Source organism: Anser cygnoides, chromosome 4 (assembly GCF_040182565.1).
Source record: "Anser cygnoides isolate HZ-2024a breed goose chromosome 4, Taihu_goose_T2T_genome, whole genome shotgun sequence".
Taxonomy (NCBI): domain Eukaryota; kingdom Metazoa; phylum Chordata; class Aves; order Anseriformes; family Anatidae; genus Anser; species Anser cygnoides.
In genome coordinates this window covers 65,257,391-65,274,527 of record NC_089876.1, presented here as the reverse complement: position 1 = coordinate 65,274,527, position 17,137 = coordinate 65,257,391, and the positions used below count along the sequence as shown (strand labels likewise).

The window sequence follows — 17,137 nt, the reverse complement described above, 5'->3', positions numbered from 1 at the left end:
GCCAGTGAAGGGCAACAAAAAGACCATGGGTTATTAGCCCACCGTAGTATGCAAAAGTGCTTCATAGGTGAGCAGAAAGACACATTCCTTGCCTCAAGGATATCGTATTTGAGACCGAGTAGCTATATGTGAACTTTCCAACAGACTGTTTTTTCCCTTAGTGCCAATTTCAGCATGACTGCCACTCCATTTATTTTCCAGATATTATCTGATTCAACTGTGGGTGTTGCTTTGCATTTCTGAGGTGTTCCCTCACCTCTCCCCCCACTCCTCTTCCTGTGCTGTGCCACGCTGGAATTACCATATCAACTCTTGCAAGCACACCACACCTCTCAAAACCCTCAGGTAAGTACAGACTGCCTTGAATCACTCACTGTATAACAAAAGTCCAGAGCCAATGGCACCTAGTCAAGACATATTTTGGCTTTCTTAGTAAGCGGTGGGGATTCTTACTAATGTATTGCTTATGCGAAACAAAAAATACGCACAGTGCTTTCCAAAGAAATTCACAGCAATGACCCTGATTAGGAGAGCTTGCATTCTAATCACCTGAATAGCCATGAAGCTTGTAGTAAGAGATCTCTCTTATTAGGCCAAATGATATACCGGAAGAAGCAAACAAGTTTTAGCACATACAAGTCTTGCATCCAGCACAACAAACCTCACAGCAAGTACCTCAGTCTGTTCTTGGGAACAAGACGTTATGAAAGATACTACTTCTCCCTACCGATTGACCTGTCAGATCTTTAAACCACTTTGTCTGCACTTACAGCACATCAGTATCTAAAACATTCCTAAAGCTACATTCAAATAACAATTTGTATGATTTGCCTAAGTGGGAGTTAAGCCAAGATAGAGTGGGAGCCCGGATTCCACAAACCATGGAAGAACAAGGAGAAATACATTCACAGCAATAAGATCTTTGGGGCTGCTGTCATTAGTCTTGCATCTTTGATATGTGATTATTAGGACACAAAGCTCACTTGTGGAGTGATGTGCACTCACTCAGGAAAAAGACCTTAGTATTACAATAGGGATTTCTATGAAAAAGGTCACTTTCAGTAGTCAACAGTAGTCAAAAACACAAATCAAAAGCTAGATATTACTGGCAAATAGAGATCAAATAAAATAAAACAAGAAAATAATTGCAATATCATAATCCCAGTGATGGTTCTGACCTCTTCATCTCAAAGAGCAGGGGCAGATTCAGAGCAAGGTGACAAGAAACAGTTCCTGCAAGGAATGGCTGAGCAGACTGGAACTTTCAACTTAAAAAAAAAAAAAAAAAAAAAGAGAATAGCTCATAGGGTACAGGAATGAAAAGAGATATGAGGACATGAGGGAAAAGTCTGATACCACTAATTGCTTGGAGAGGAAGGATAGAAACCTACTTTTCACCACCCACCTCTCCCAACACAAGAACTACGTGCCATCAAATGATCCAAAGGAGGTGGTTCTTTGCAAGAAACTCCTTACTGAAGGATGGAGGTGCAAGAAGTTCAGGAGTCCAAAGAGAAAATCATAGAATAGTAGGGGTTGGAAGGGACCTCGAGAGATCATTGGGTCCAACCCCCCTGCCAAAGCAGGTTCCCTAGAGCAGGCTGCCCAGGTAGGCGTCCAGACAGGCCTTGAATATCTCCAGAGAAGGAGATTCCACAACCTCCCTGGGCAGCCTCTTCCAGTGCTCCGTCACCCTCACCGTGAAGAAGTTCTTTTGCATGCTGGTGCGGAACTTCCTGTGCTCTATCTTGTGGCCATTGCCCCTTGTCCTGTCCCCACAAACCACTGAGAAGAGGTTGGCCAAATCCCTCTGTCTCCCACACCTCAGGTATTTATACACATTGATAAGATCCCCTCTCAGTCTTCTTTTCTCCAGGCTGAACAGACCCAGGTTTCTCAGTCTTCAAAAAGAAAGAAAAGAGCTCCGCGGGGGTTTGCCAAGCAGACAAACCTTTCAGGAAGTCCCAAGTGGTAAATAGCTGGTAGGAAGCATACGGAGGAGCAGTTATCCTCCACAACAGTTCGGTTGTATTGCTGCTGCTCCCTAGGCATCTGTTTATGCACTGAGCAGAATTAAGATTACACTCAGTGGGGGATTATGCTCCAGTCATACATAAGATCCACCATACTGAATCAGATCAAACGTCTCTCTAGCTGGACCTGGTGCCTGGTGAGCATTTCATGACATCTCAATTGTATGCCCTTTTCTTTTTTTTAAACAATCTCACATACCTCACTCTGACTAAGCGTGAACGGACGTATTTTTTCCTTAAAATGGAATTGTGAAATGTCTTGTCCATCTGTTGAAAAAAAGAAAAATACAAATTAACAACAAAAAAACAGGGGGGAGGGATGCACTGCTGGAATGAGAATTCAGAAAAAAAGCATTCGGTTACAAAATCACAGATTACAGAGCCACAGAAACACAATCCAGCCCAACCTCTAAATAAGATTTGTCACAGACTTTCCTCTGCTATTCCCCATTTTAGTTGAGGCACATCACAAAAAGTTAGCTTGTTTTTCCTCAATATCCTATGGCTACATCAGTGTTCCACTAGACTACCATCCTATCCACTCCTAGGCATAATTAGGGATGTTTATAAACATCTGGAAACATGCGAAACATGCTGCAGCAACCTCCCCAAGCATATCCTTCTCAAAAAGGCTTACAGAAAGGATACAGCATGCTGTGCTCTGCACTGCACCTCTCTTGTAGACTTTTTTTTTCTGATAGAACATTTATCTTTGCTTTAAATTTCTATAGGACTAAGGATATCAGTGATCTCAAATTGCAGCCCTCCCCAAACACCCTTGCTATTTGCCACATGCTATTCTCATCTGAAATAGGAAGCCTTGGACTTGTTTTATAACTTCTGAGTGTTAGGAATCAATGCCCAAATGACATCTTTGCTGGTATCTGCTTAACCACATCCTGCTTAAGGCTGAATGTTGTCTCAAGATTGCGTGACCAGTCTGAGACAATGCAGTGTAATATAACAGGGCAAGAAATTCTGCCAGGAATAGTTTGGGATCACTGAAGTATTGAGAAACAGCAAAGTCACAAGTGAGTTATGCAGTTCCTTGTACCAGCAAGACCCAGGAAATCTAATGCATACACCCTGTAAACATCAAATGTGTTACAGGAAAGAAAGAAACAAACAAAAACTTAGAAATGCTTTACAAAATCATGTAAGTTTTTTGTTTTGTTTTGTTTGTATTTTTTTAGCACATAAAGGCTCTTTGATTCAGAACCAAGTCTTCACATTTTCAGCCCTTAAAAAAAAAAAGTAGAAAAGAATAATCAAAGTTATGGTAATGTCTTTCAGATTCAGAAACAAGTAAGAAATCTGGTGTGATTCTCACAAATCTCCTCTTTTCAACCTTGGCTTCTGTAAGATGAAGCCTGACATTGATATGTATAGAATAATTTCAAGATTGAAACTGCCTTATTTTGAGTGATTTTAAGGTGAAAAGCACACACTAGGGGGAAAAAAACATTCTTGGTCACACACTGGGCTGATATCTTGCTGTTACGAACAGTTATCTGGAATTACTAAGGAATTCAGAAGAACAGACAAAACTCCATGGAAAAAAGATATAGTGGACATATCAAGTGCAACAAGCTACTGTATATGCAAAATGCATTTCATACATGCATTTAGAAATTAAGAATAGGCATACATTTAGAAATTAAGAATAGTTTTATGTTGCCTGTAATTCTGAAGCCTGTTTCCCTCACCCCTCTCTCCACACTTTGGATATTGGAAGTATTTGTCCTCAGACAAAATGAGATATTTTTTTTTTAAATATATGTCATACTATTTGCTTGTATTTCCTGTAACAATTTCAAATGCTTCACTGATGACTGTGTTAGGAGAAGGACGCGCTGCTAGCTTCGTGGCGTGCAATGGCGCGTGCTATCTTCGGCTGCACTGCCTCCAAAGACTTAGAGATCTTTGGGCCAGAGACTTTGCAGAGCACAAAGCACCGTGCAAACGAGAGAGAGCTTTGAGCTGTGCTGCTGTACATGTCAAGCCTCTACATTGCAAAAGAGAAAAGCAAAAGCAGGCTGATTTTACACTTAGGCAAGAATTTGCAATCTCTTGCAAGGGAGGGTGAAGTTAATACGACATGTCTGAAACCTGTATCTCCTCCTGGTGATTATATTTTCAATCCATCTGTATTCTCTCATCTCAGAGAATGCAAGTGTTTTTGCTACACTTGCCACTTGCATTTCTGTAGCAGAAATGTGGATCCTTGCTTCTGCTCCCCATTCTCTTGCACACATTTGCTACAGCCTGAGCAGTTCATGTGGTTGTGTATTCTTTACTCTTGACACGTTCAGCTTTCTCCTCATCCTGGACCACTTCCTAGATGTTCTGTGCAGACTGGTCAGGAACACTATGTCCTGCGGCAGAGTGATTTTCAGTGACATCAGAGAAAAAACTATTACACACAACACTTTTTTTACAAAAAAAAAAATCTAAGGAGTCCAAATGCAATTTGGACTATCAGCAACAGATACTGTTTTCAGGAAGTTCAAAAGGGATGCTGGAGTTATTTTATGGAGGAACAGTAAGTGTTTGATTTAAAATCATACCAACATTACTGGATTTGCGTTACTTCCATTCTCTTTCACAATTTCATATCTCAACGAGAAAGGAACCTATTTTCCTGTTACACACAGTCACTGATTTTCTCCTTCTTAGGATTTGCCTTAGTTCTACATCACCAATAGATCAAAAACACCAAGTGAAGAGTGTTTGTCTCTAGTTATTCTTACAGACTCTTTAACACCTTCAAACCTGACCAGGAATTTTTTTCCACTTTTGTAACCTGCCATATCTTATTGGGAAAGGCATGCTAGCCAAATGTCTACACTGTGGCCCCTAACTCTCACCCTGCTGATAAATTAACTTGACAGATATGAATCTGTCCCAAATGTACTCTTTTATATTCATACAGAGTTTACATTAAGAGGAAAAAACTTAGAGAGATGCCTTCTGATAATAGCTCGCAAAGATTAATTGTCTATCCCACATTTTTACCATAAATCATCTGGTAAAAACTTTCACACCCATAGCCAACAATAAACATTTTTCTCCAATGTGCCTATAGCTTTCTTCTCAGCCTGAGTCATAACCCTGGAAGCAAAAGTAACTAGAACTTTGCCCAGTAACTAGGTGGGACCCAGTCCTGCTTGGGTGAAGCACCTACACTCATTTAAAGCATTCTGTTTTGATTGCAGCCACTGAAAAGAGATGCTGTCATGTCCAGATCCCTTAATTTCACCTCTGATCACTTGTTTTCCTGGCCATTGTCTACCAGCTGCTGGATGGTGACTACTGCTTTAAAAAAAAAAGAAAAAAAAAGAAAAAAAAAAGAAAAAGAACACAGCTTCTCTCTGTGCATTACATTTTCTAAGACAAACGACTTCACCCTTGCACTCTGCTTGATCTACGCTTCTACAGTAGTTAGTAGTGGCCAGTAACAAAGACACAAGAAGAGGGCTAAACACTCCCACCTGTACAAACCCAGCCACAAAGGAGATTTCTTCCTTGTTCCTTGCAGCCAGAAGTTTTACACCTTGATGAGCAAGACTTGTTTTTCTATTCTGCCTCAGGTGACTCTGGATCTCATCATTATCCTCTTTTTCTTGTGTCACACCATGTCAGCAGGGCCAGCCCTCTGAGCCCCCGGAGCAACCTACCAAAAGCTTTTCGTGATGTCAGGTTCGGCTGATACACCCTGCCTCCCTGGGACCCAAAAGAAAAGCAAGCTCTGTAAGTGGGTCACGTGTGACAGCGATCACGTTGCTCCACTGTGGGACGAAGCTGACCTGGGCTGGGATTGTTCAGATGTGTAGCTGGGTCTGGAAGTGACCCAGCAAGGTCGGTATGCCTTGCTTTCTCCCACCACACATGGTTCTGTCACTGCACACAAGGTAAAGATTCATAAAAAAAAAGTTCTTCTTAAATCTAGTTTGACAGAACTTGTGCGAGATACTTGCTGAACCCACTGAATTACGCATGTGGGATGTTGAAAGGCATTCGTTAGGTTTGGGAGAAAATCCTCTTGTTGCTCAGTACTATCACTCTTCTGCCTGCCACCAGTTTAGTCCTTCTACAGCTATCTTCATGCTAACACTCTTCCCTTTGCCTTGATAGCTCCTTGGGAAGTAAAGCCTATTATCAATGATTTTTTTAAGTTTTCCAACCATAAATAACTAGAACATGTTGCCTGGTCCAGTGAACCCCTCCAGTACTTTACAGTAACAGTACAACACAAATTACTACTAATCAGTGGGGTTAATTCCCTACCATCGAACTCAGTGGCCAATTTCCAGCACAGTCTGCTGAGAGATCCAGCAGCTGACTGTCACATAGTAGCAGCTTGCTTGGGAACCTGGTATATCCTCTACCGTTTCAATTGAGGGGTTAGTTGGGAACTCTACCAAAGACTGAAGGAAAAGAGGGCAGGAAGACAGTTGGACAGGGACAGCAAGAGAAGCTGAACCTGGCCCTGTCCTGAACCAGGACGTGGACATAACCATCCTCTTAGAAACAGAGATACCAATTACTCACAGCAGTGGCAACCATAAAGCCCCACTGTTTGCCTGAGGTGAAGAGAATGGACCTGAAAGAGAGGGAGTGTAATAATCTGCAGGCCTCCAGCAAACCAGAAGATCAGAAACTTTCTCATCAGAAACCACACAAAGACAGCATGTGTCATACCCAGCACAGTGGGCAAGGGCAGCGTGATCCTATGCATCTGCAAACATCATCACAAAACTCTGCACAGAGTTTAATCGAGCTCAACTGCTAAAGCTGGGAGGTGAGTAAGCACTGACTGCACTACAATGAGCTCAGCTGGACAGTTCTTTGAGGCATCGGCTGCAATAGAAACAACTGACCACACACAATAGTTCCTAAAGGGATTGGTCTTTCAGATGGAAGAAATTTAGAAAGCTAATACCTGGAAGAATGTCAAGATTTAAAGTATCATGCTCATCCCTAGTGCAACCAATTTGAAAGGCATGTCATGGCATTAGGGTTTCATTATAGCCATGTAATAGCAACAGCTGGAATTAAGGTCACCTGAGTATTCCCATCCCTACTCCCAGCTTTCAATTGTCCGTAATTAGCTCCCTAAAACTTTCACACTGCAACTGAAATTTTGTCCACTTGGGAAAGAGATTTTCCAAAATTTGGAGAGAAAAATCCAAATTTGGATAGAAACCCATCTAGGCCAAAATCCAGAGAAGGTTGGTTGTTTTTCTTTCCCCCCAAAAGTAGGTTTTTCCCCAAAAAAAGTTGGTACGAAGTTGAAATACAGGAATGAACAGCTCTTAGGACAAGGCTAATTTATAAAATCTAGGATAGATCTAGGAGAGATCAATAGTCATGTAGTCAGGTTACAAGTGCCCAGATAGCACCAATCACACAAGTACAGTACCGAAATTGGATTCTCCCTCTTGACAACACCATGTTTTAAACAACTACTGTCTCGACCAGCCAGATTTTGATCTCAGTGACACCAGTTCACATCTTGAATCACTTCATTCATTTAATTACCAGTAAACAATGTAGTAATTCTGGATCATGGGTCTATAATTAAGATAAGATTCTACCTTTAATCACACATACTATCGATAACTGCCCTTTATTTCATTTTGAATTCCTTTTTCCACCTCACGTTCACATCCATTTTCCTTGTGCCCATTTTACACCTCTTTATCTTGTCACACACTGGATCTGAATTCGAGTTACTTATTTTGGGGGACGGAGAGTGTCATGGTATGATACTGCAGCCTTTGTACGCACTTTTTAGACCTTCTGCCTTGATTAACTGGGGGTGGGGGTGGGGAAGATAAATCATTTTTTATGTTTATTACTTGAGAAAATCTGATGGTATTAAGAAGTTGAAGAATCACTACATATAAGTTAAAGAAAGAAAGATGGATATTAGGCACACTGTTGATGACTGTAGCCATTTCATCCTAGAAATGCTGCTTAGGTAGAACACACTAACAGTTTGAAATCTTACTGGTAGGAAAATCATGAAACAGCAGCTTCATGCACTACACTGCATCAGTGAAAGTACATCATATTTTCCTCTTTTTTTTTTTTTCCGCTCCCTGTGTTACTGTGACCTGTGAAAACAGGAAGAACTGGAAACAAATCAAAACAAGAAAGCACCTAAGTTTTGAAAACAATACAGCATATGCCTCTACCAGCAGTCTTTCTTCCTTTGGTTTCAACGGGAATTTACAAAAAAAAAAAAAAAAGGTTTACAAGTGAGAAGCAAGTGCTTTCTGTGAGTTATTTCCTCTCTCAGCATACAGCATTCCACCTATGTCTTTAAGACCACACCTGTAGTGCTCAGTGTAGCCTCAACCTCTAATTCCAGCGCCAAATAAACAAGCCATCAAACTGTCATCTTGCCCACTGTCACACTGCCATGTTTACCACTTGGCTGAATTACCATGGAAAGCTGCTTTCTGCTTTGTTTACAGCCTTGATCACCCATAGAGGGCACCCTTATTGTGTCATGCTAATCCAAGGGCGATGCTTCCACTTTGCAAGTGTTCCCTCAAAATAAAGCTTTCCAAACAGAAGTTGTCAAATACTCTAAATTCATGCTAGGAGTTTTCCTCACAGTGCTCCTTAGAAATATTTTCTACAAAGAAAACAATAATATTGCTTTCATCTTACAACATTATTTTGTAGAAAAAAGGGAAAAAAAGAAGGAAAGTATTGTCAGAAAATCTCTAACTCTTAATTTTTCATTTAAAAAAACTTTTTTTTTTCTGTCTTCCTACTACAGGCATACTTCTAAATAAAAATGCTACCAGTGAAGAACAAGAAAAACTTTCAGTAGAAGTTCTTACCTTTTTGCCTCATGTTAGTACTAAGCAAGTACTTCAGCGATTGTATGCAGTGCCTAGGAATACCCAGGTTTAAATAAGGAATAAAGTTTTAAAATTTGGGACTATATCTGAAAACACTAACAAATTTCTTTTGAAACTTATTAAAAACTTACTTAGTATTTGTCTGAAAAGTCATCAGAAAGATTTGGCTGCTGCAGCTACTATAATTTCTGTGTGATCTATTTTATCTTCAATTTTCTTCAATGTTTCAGGGACTGAGAGGGGAAAAAGATATAATTTACAAGGGCAGGGGCAGTGGGCAGGGAAATAGCCCATGCAGCAAATGAAGCTACATGATACTTGTAGTGACCATTGCTTCAACTTGCTGTTAAAAAAAAAAAAGTCAAGTTAGACTCCTCTGAACTTCAGCACACTCCCTTTCCTGGGACATGCTCAGTTATCACCTGTACATTAGCCCTCACAGCCTGGTTTCCCAGAGCAAATACAGTCTTTAGGACTGTTTCAAAAAACTCCTGGCTTGGGGATCTACTGCTGAATTAACCTCCAGACCACGAGGTATCGATCGAGCAAACCACATGCGTCTGAGCTTTACCTTATCAGCTCCGTGGAAGGTGCAATGATCACCTCGTGTACAGTTCCAGTCAGCTTTGCTACTAGCTCTTGGCTGTAAAGAGACTGTATTTCACCTTCCTCTGTCTCCCAAAAAACACACAGTTTGGCTCCCCAGGAAGACTTGTCTCAGGTCTGACCCCAAAAAGGCTAAGTGCTATGAGACAGCAGTCTCACCTACGCATTCACTACTGCCAGACCTTTCAGTCAGACTTCATTCATCTCACATGGAAAGCTTAGCCAGTATTGAAGGCTTTGTCCCTGCAGATGGGACTGTAAGCTATTCACAACTCAAATCACGATGATCGAAAGCTTATAACTGGATATGAAGCAGAGAGGCAGCCTTTCAGTTATGAGAAGTGTCCTGCTGAAGAATAATCTGCCAAAAAAGGTTATCAAGAGTTAAAGCTCTATTTTCCACAGTAACGTAAGTGTCTACGCAGGAGTTGAAGGAACGATCACAGAAACTCGAGTACTGTGATGAGGGTGAGTAAAACCTGCGTGTGCCAATGAAACCTTTTCAAGTGCTTACAGATGATCAGGAAAATTCTTTTGTCTCTGGGGATCTCTTCATGGGTGTTGAAGTAGCTTTACGGATTTGGCCTCTCAGCTCTCTCCAACTCAGTTCCCCATCTGTACAGTAGAGACATCAGTGCCTGGGAGCTGGGAGGCTGCAGCGTGCTTTGGTTGGTTGTAACTGGAACGTGCTGAAGCCGCTGAGAACCTGCACTGCACCACTGACGATGCAAAGGATGGAGTCAGCTCCCACTGCATCCCACCAGTGTCTTCTGTGGTGGAAGCAGCTAAGGGCACTGGATTCAGCTAACAAGCCCCATTTGTGGCCACTAAGTGTCAGGAAAGGTGCAGAGCAGCAAAGAGCTACTGGGTTCCAAATGCTGCACTTGACAGTCCTTGGGATTCTTGCTTGCCTTTAGTAGCACAAAGAGCAGGAGATCTGTGTGCAGGGTTGTGCAGGGACCTGCCTGCCCCCCCACTGCTCTCAGAGAAATATGTCAACAGACATCATCTGCCAGGGGAAAAAACTGTCTCCTTCCTTCCTAGCTCCATTACAGGGACTCGTCAACGAGTCCTTAAAACAACCAAGAACAGGCACAGTCATCAGAATCATTCTGAAGCATTTCATGTGGTATTGCAAGTGCGATACGCTGCAGAGCCACTACTTCTAAACTAAAACATCACTGATTAATTTCTATCAGACAGGGCACGTTTCAAGAGCTGTATCCATCAAAAACTTTTCCCAGTGTTTGTAGTTAAGAACACAGAAGATTCTTTGTTCACTTCAAATCACTGAAGCAAGATGTCTGTTTCTAGAAGAGATGTCATGACACAGCATTGAGTTCAGAGGCAAGAATTACTTAAGAAATTCCATGACTTCAGTAGAAACACTGGGATAGACAGTTTTCCAGGGAAAGTGCCTAGCTATCCAGTTAATGCAATCCCCAGCCACTCTGCCCAGATCCAGCCAGGTAGCTTTGTGTTGGTTGTGGATGGTACCAGGAAGGGGGAGAGCCAAGGCACCTTGTGGAGGGGAAATCCGTGACACTCCACTCCATGGCTTGAGGCACTGAGGGTGAGAAAACAAACACCTTGTGTCTCCCCCAGCCACCCCATAGCCAAGGAGGGAGCCACGCTGCACTCCTACCAGAGGAACATCCATCCACCCAACTCACAGCCTGGCTTAAAGTCACACAGGAGCAGGAGAGAGTAGGGGATAGGAAACAGGTACATTTGCAAGTCACTGGTGGGCAGAGTAAAAGCTGGTGGTCACTTCTGTTGAGCAACCAGCCATGTACTGAAGGGGCCACATGCTGTGGTTGCTTGGTAGCTATTACTCTCTCATAACTAGACACTTGCCAGCCTTCTGCTGAGGCAACTTCTCTTTAAATGGTTCTTGATAAAGTGCTCGTTTCAAGTCCTCTTCAACACACAACTCCTTCACTTGGTATCAAAGACTGCTTTCCAAATGACCTCCACCTTCCTCCTTGCACACGGGGCAGTGGGTGCTGCTGCCCGGGATCATCCCGGTCACTGAGGTCTATCTAGAGCTGGCTGTCTCAGCTCCTGCTGCACTTCGGGGTCTTCGGATGAAGAAGAAAAGCTTAGGAATAGGGCTTTGGATGTCTCCCACAGATGCTGTTACTAAGAGGGTGGCTAGGGCCTTCAAGACACACTTGGGAAATTCAAAAGCAGAATGAAGAGATTTTGTGCAAGAAGAAAAAACCCCAAGCCTGGTGCAGGAGCTACAGAAAAACAGAGAGTAATGGTCATGTAGGAAAACAGTGGCATCTAAGACACTGCTTGGCCGATCTGCACATAAGTGAACCCACTAGAAAATAGAGGCTCCCTGTGGAAGAAGCCATTAAGGCTGAAACTGTGCCCTTTGTACTCAGCTCAAGAGAGACAGGTCTGGCACAGTGCATTTTAGGCTGGGAAGGGAAGAACGACTGGTCCAGCTAGAAAAACAAGGAGGCTCTGGCAGGCTGGAACATCTCTTCCCACAGTGGCATTCAGTCAGTTCTGCTCTTTCAAGAGAAGACAAAGGGAACCCTTACGGCTGCTTGTAGGAAGCCATGCAAGGAGCAGATAGCTTTCATCATCTGTTCCTCAGTCCCCCCAGCTCCACCCCACAATACATTTTCCAGACTTTCCAGTCAGCCCTGCGATGTTGACTGGTGCACTGGCTTCATCAGCTCTTTGGCATGATCTCGCTGCATTCCCTCCGCCTTCAATGAGATAAGAGAGTAGGGAATGTCGTTCGCATAATGGGTGTTACTATTCAGCTGTGGAAAACAAAGCAAACACCAGAATGTTTTCTGCTAGTCCCAAGGAAGGCAAAGGATGACCTCTCTACAGGATCAAAAACATTTTTCCTCGAGAAACACCAACACTCAGAAGAGCTCCTTTCAGGGTTTTTCTGGGGACAAACAAAGGAGGCTTCATCAGGGAGGGATCAGAGAAGGGAACACTCGAAGGGAGTTGCACTAACTCGGGTAATTTGAATGCTTCTGATTATCGGAGATGATTCACTTCTGTTCACTTTGCACCAAGTATTGTGAAAGATGCTGCCTTTATCTGCATTGACTCACTGTTTCACAACATGAGCTTAGGTATCGTTACTACTAATGACAACTGGAAGGCTTGGACATCCAGAACTCTGAACCCAACTGGGTAAGACTACAAAGGATTTTGGTAAAACCAAACACATCAGGAAACATGATTAAAAAAACAAACAAACAAAACAAAACAAAAAAACACAAAACAAAACAACACAAAAAAAACCCACAACTCCCTCCACCTCTACTTAAAAGACGGTGTGAAAATGCTGCTGATGAAAATGTAGGTGTTCTGAGACAGCTGTCTGAAGAAGTCAAGAGGATATTTCTGCTTCTACAAAGATTGCTTTGATTTTTAACACCACTAACTGGGTTTTGCTTGGGCAGCATCAGACTTAGAGAGAGCATATTGTTGTTCATTAGTGCATGGAGTCACTTAAAAAAAAAACAACTTATGGACAAATCTCAGTCTCACCTAGCAAAGAACTCAGAAAATTTGAAAGACTGAGGTAGAAGCTAATGCCTGAATTAAAGACCACTTAAAAGAAAAGTCATAGGAATGAGGGAAAGGAAACAGTTCTCTGTCTGCATGTTATGGCATTACTTATCTGGTACAATTAACATGCTCTGAAATTACGTTTCTCACTGCTCAACCAGTATTCCTTCCAGTATTTACTGTCACTACTGTCAGAAGTACTTGACACCCATAGAGGAGACAACGTTTCTAAAGCACTAGCTTCTATTCCAGTATCTGAATTAACAGCCAGGTTCAGAGGACATTCTGACTGCACTTGACACTGTATGAAATAACTTCTTGGCTAAAATTGGTGTTTCCTTGCCAAAGGAGACTTTAAAAAAAAAAAAAGTAATGAAGTGGGAGAAAGGGATTCAACTTTACTCACTAAGTGTTCTTCCTCAAAGCTTTCTCCTTAGTCCCGGCCTTCCTCCCCCCTCAGCAATACATGTCTCCTTGCTCAGGGAGAACATTCCCTCTCCAAGGTCCTATCACAAGGTTAAAAGCCTGCAATTATTAGGTAACAGTTGTCAATTGGTAGCACCTAAGTAAACGCAGCTTACATAAGACTCTATACACACAGACATGCACCAGAAGCAGATCTTGTGAAATACAATACAGTCCCTGGTAGGCAAATGGGGCAGAAGGGAAACAAATGCATGAGAGGAGGACAACTCGACCAAGATCTCCAAGGCCCTCAGCAGTGGAGTTGGGAAGAGATGTTAGCACTGATAAATCCTGCTTCTCCAGGACAACGTTCAACACAGCTCAGATTTTGTTATGAACACATGGCACGTCCCTAAATTAAATGACAGTGGGGAGCAAAGCATTGATTGTCCTATTAACTGAGTATCTGTGCAAGGTTGCTAAACAGGAGGTAGGAGATATGTATCAGACCCTAATGAATGAAATACAAAAAGATACAAGCACAATCACATGCTTATGGCTGTAAAGAGCTGAACTCTGTAATTATCATCTGTGGGGAAGTGTCTCAAAGAGAAAACAAGAAAGGAAATTGCAATGTATCTATTTATTTCCATAGCTACTGTATGAGCACCCTCTACTATTTGTAGGAGAGTTTCCCAACAAAACATACCAAAGGAGCAGGAAAAAGACTTGTGTATTGTTTTCTCAACATCAGCAGCAGCCTGACAGATAACGCTCCCCACCCGGTAAAGGAGAGGGTGTAAAAGCATGCTTTCCTTAGAGACAGCAGGGTAGCAGGAAAGCCAGCAAGCAGTGCCAGGTAGCTAGCTATATGGTAGGGGAGGAGGGAAATAATTTGGAGTCTGATGAGCTCTGTCAGTATAGGCTGGTCTCTCGCGTGCCTGATGCTGCATATATACACGTGGAAGTGCATACAGCAGACAGGCTGGGGAAGGAGAAGGCACAGAAATGTTTCTTGATGTAAGAGGAAGCCGAGAATATTGCAAATATCTACTAAATGGGCTAAAACAAGTGGATTTGGTCTGCCAGGTATGAACACGACTCCCATGTTATCCATTGCCCATGTCTGCTAACCATGGGGGGTCAAGATGCACCAAAGGCTCGTGATCTATTCACATTATCATCACACAGTCCTTAATAAAGGAAAGGCACAACAGTCCCAACTTACCAGTCTCTCAACCCTCTCGCTCAGGTCTCTAAACTTCCCTGAGGTCTGTCTGGACAATTCATTACTGTACCGGATATTGCTGATTTTTACGTTGCCGCTGTAATAGAACAGCTTCTGATCTGCAAGGGAGAGAAGAGGAACAGGCAATACTCACAATGCACCGAGACACATGAACTTACAGAAGGGTCTGGGGCTGACTGCATAGATGTCCGTGGAGTGGTTGACCTGTACCCAACCCATTCAAATAAAAATTCTGAAAGCTGGGAACGCAGGAACAAGAAATCATTTCTGTTGGGTGGGCTGTGCCAAGTAGTAACAAAAAGCCCAGTTTCTCCAGCAGTTACTTTTCTGACTGACCAGTAGTACATGCACACAGAATCACAAGTAGCATCCTCCTGGTCAGCTGCCTTTCTTCCTGGCCCACTTATCCACACAACACTGAGCACTGGCATGCAACTTCTGGGGATCAGGGCAGGGGAACGGGGAAACACCATGGGTAGAATCAAGCGGGAGGCTTAGCTTGTCACTCGCTTAACAGAGGCCAGAAGGCTCATGTGTTGACCTCATCACAGAAGTAGATCATGAGGAAGACATGAAAGGAGTGAAAGCGAGTGAAAGGCAACAGAAACCACAGCCCTAACCACCCTGCACAGAAGGAAATGCTCCTGAGAAGAGATCTACAAAGATGCTAAATGAGGATGGAAAGAGTGATAGAGAAGACAGTGGATTTTCCCCAAATAAGCTTTGGTTAGACTGATGGAAAACAAACTCCCAGCACTGTGGACCTCAAATAGCACAAGAGAGATGCACTTAACAGAGTAACAGAAGAGTGGTAAGTTCTGTAAAACTTACCATATGCCAGAAAATAAACTAGGAGACCAATGGTGATGGCTGCTGCCACTGCTGTTCCAATAACAATTAGAGCAATTTTCCAGGGCTCGAGATGTCTTATTTTGATGGCTGGCTGATGAATTCTGAAAAAAAAAAAAAAAAGGAAAAAATAAATATCTAAGAGGTGCTTTTCAATTAAAAACAAACAAAAAAAACACAAGATGCAGATGCTAAAGTTTTCTCCCTTGGTATAAGCTGATTCTTCCCACTAGTATTAAGTGACTTCTCACCCAACACCCTTAAAAATGAAACCATGACTCAAGGCTATTTTGAAATATATGCTGACATATGCCAAGAGCCACAGAAAACAGATGCAGGTGTTTCGTTTGTTTGTTTGTTTGTTTTAATGGCTCAATTAAATAGGTGTCCCACTAAGGACTTTCTTGCAGTCCCTGACTGGAAATTTCCAAGAATAAAACTGTTATTCTCATTCTTCAGCTAAGTGAACTCTTGTACAGCAATGTAAGCAGCTTTCAAGAGGTTAAACAAGTCAGTTATCACAGACATACTAGTGCCTTTGCTCCTTAGTGCAACAAAACTGGAAAAAAAACCCATCCCCTTCATTTCTATAGTACGTATTTATGCATTACCCAAGCTGTTCGGTTTATTTCAGCATGAAAAGCAGGGCTGGACACACACACACACACACACAAAAAAAAAAGACAAACAGATTTTGGAGGAACAGCGTGTGCTTCCTGTTTTACTCAGGCCAAATCCAAAAAGAAAGGTAAGCATGGTACTAAGCAGTATTAGCTGAAGGGATGGAATGACAGGGAAGGGGGCAGGGACATGTGAGCAGACAAGGGAACACAGGTAGAAAGCCTAGCCGGATACTTCTCTCTGCTGTGCTCTTAATTACACAGGTGCTAATCCAAATTAACACAGTGCAAGTCAATAGGTCAGTATGATATTTAAACAAATCTGCCCCCAAAAGTTTATTTAGAGCAAATTCTGCCTTTGGCTATGAACTCAAAGACATCTTAAGATCCCATGAGCCATGTTTTCTATGATCTTATCAGCCATTACAAAATACAGAACAGGAAGGAAGAGTTTTTGGCAAAGAGTCATTCCTACTAGAGCCACCCACCTCACTCATGCTAACATGCACACCTCCAGCTCCACGTACAGCTAGAAAACAAGACTACAGGGACCCTCTCCTGAGGGTATGAAGGGATCTCAGTGAGTTCCCACATTCGTAACAAGATAATATAGCTCACTTCTGGAACACCTCATGAGGCATAATTTAAATACACTAGAGTTCATTCCTCCTATACTCTAAAACAGCTTATTAAACTCTCATCTCATCTGGTTTTCTTCAAAATGAATCCGTAGATCCACAGCAGAAAAAAATAACACCAAAATGAAACGGTTGTGTTAAGAGTTTGGTGAAGAGCAGCTCCAACATTATTTCTGAGCCTAGTGCATGGAAGTTCTCTTAAAACACTAAATGGAGAAATGAAGAATATGTAGGTATAAATGGTTAGGGCTTTGTCTCATTAACAAGAACATTTAGGAAATAGCTCGATACAGTAACTGCCTTTGAT

At 42.3% G+C, this 17,137-nt stretch overlaps 1 protein-coding gene across 1 annotated transcript in view; it reads right to left on the bottom strand.

Moving 5' to 3' along the window:
- The window catches only part of LOC106043937 (transmembrane protease serine 11E-like), a 44,290-nt gene that overhangs the window by 19,493 nt on the left and 7,660 nt on the right, over positions 1 to 17,137 (bottom strand). The window contains exons 3-5 of the mRNA XM_048073606.2: positions 15,555 to 15,676; positions 14,703 to 14,821; positions 2,233 to 2,300 (exon numbers count right to left, since the gene is read on the bottom strand). Of these exons, the coding sequence (XP_047929563.1) occupies positions 2,233 to 2,300; positions 14,703 to 14,821; positions 15,555 to 15,676 (309 nt within the window). The remainder of the gene's footprint in view (positions 1 to 2,232; positions 2,301 to 14,702; positions 14,822 to 15,554; positions 15,677 to 17,137) is intronic.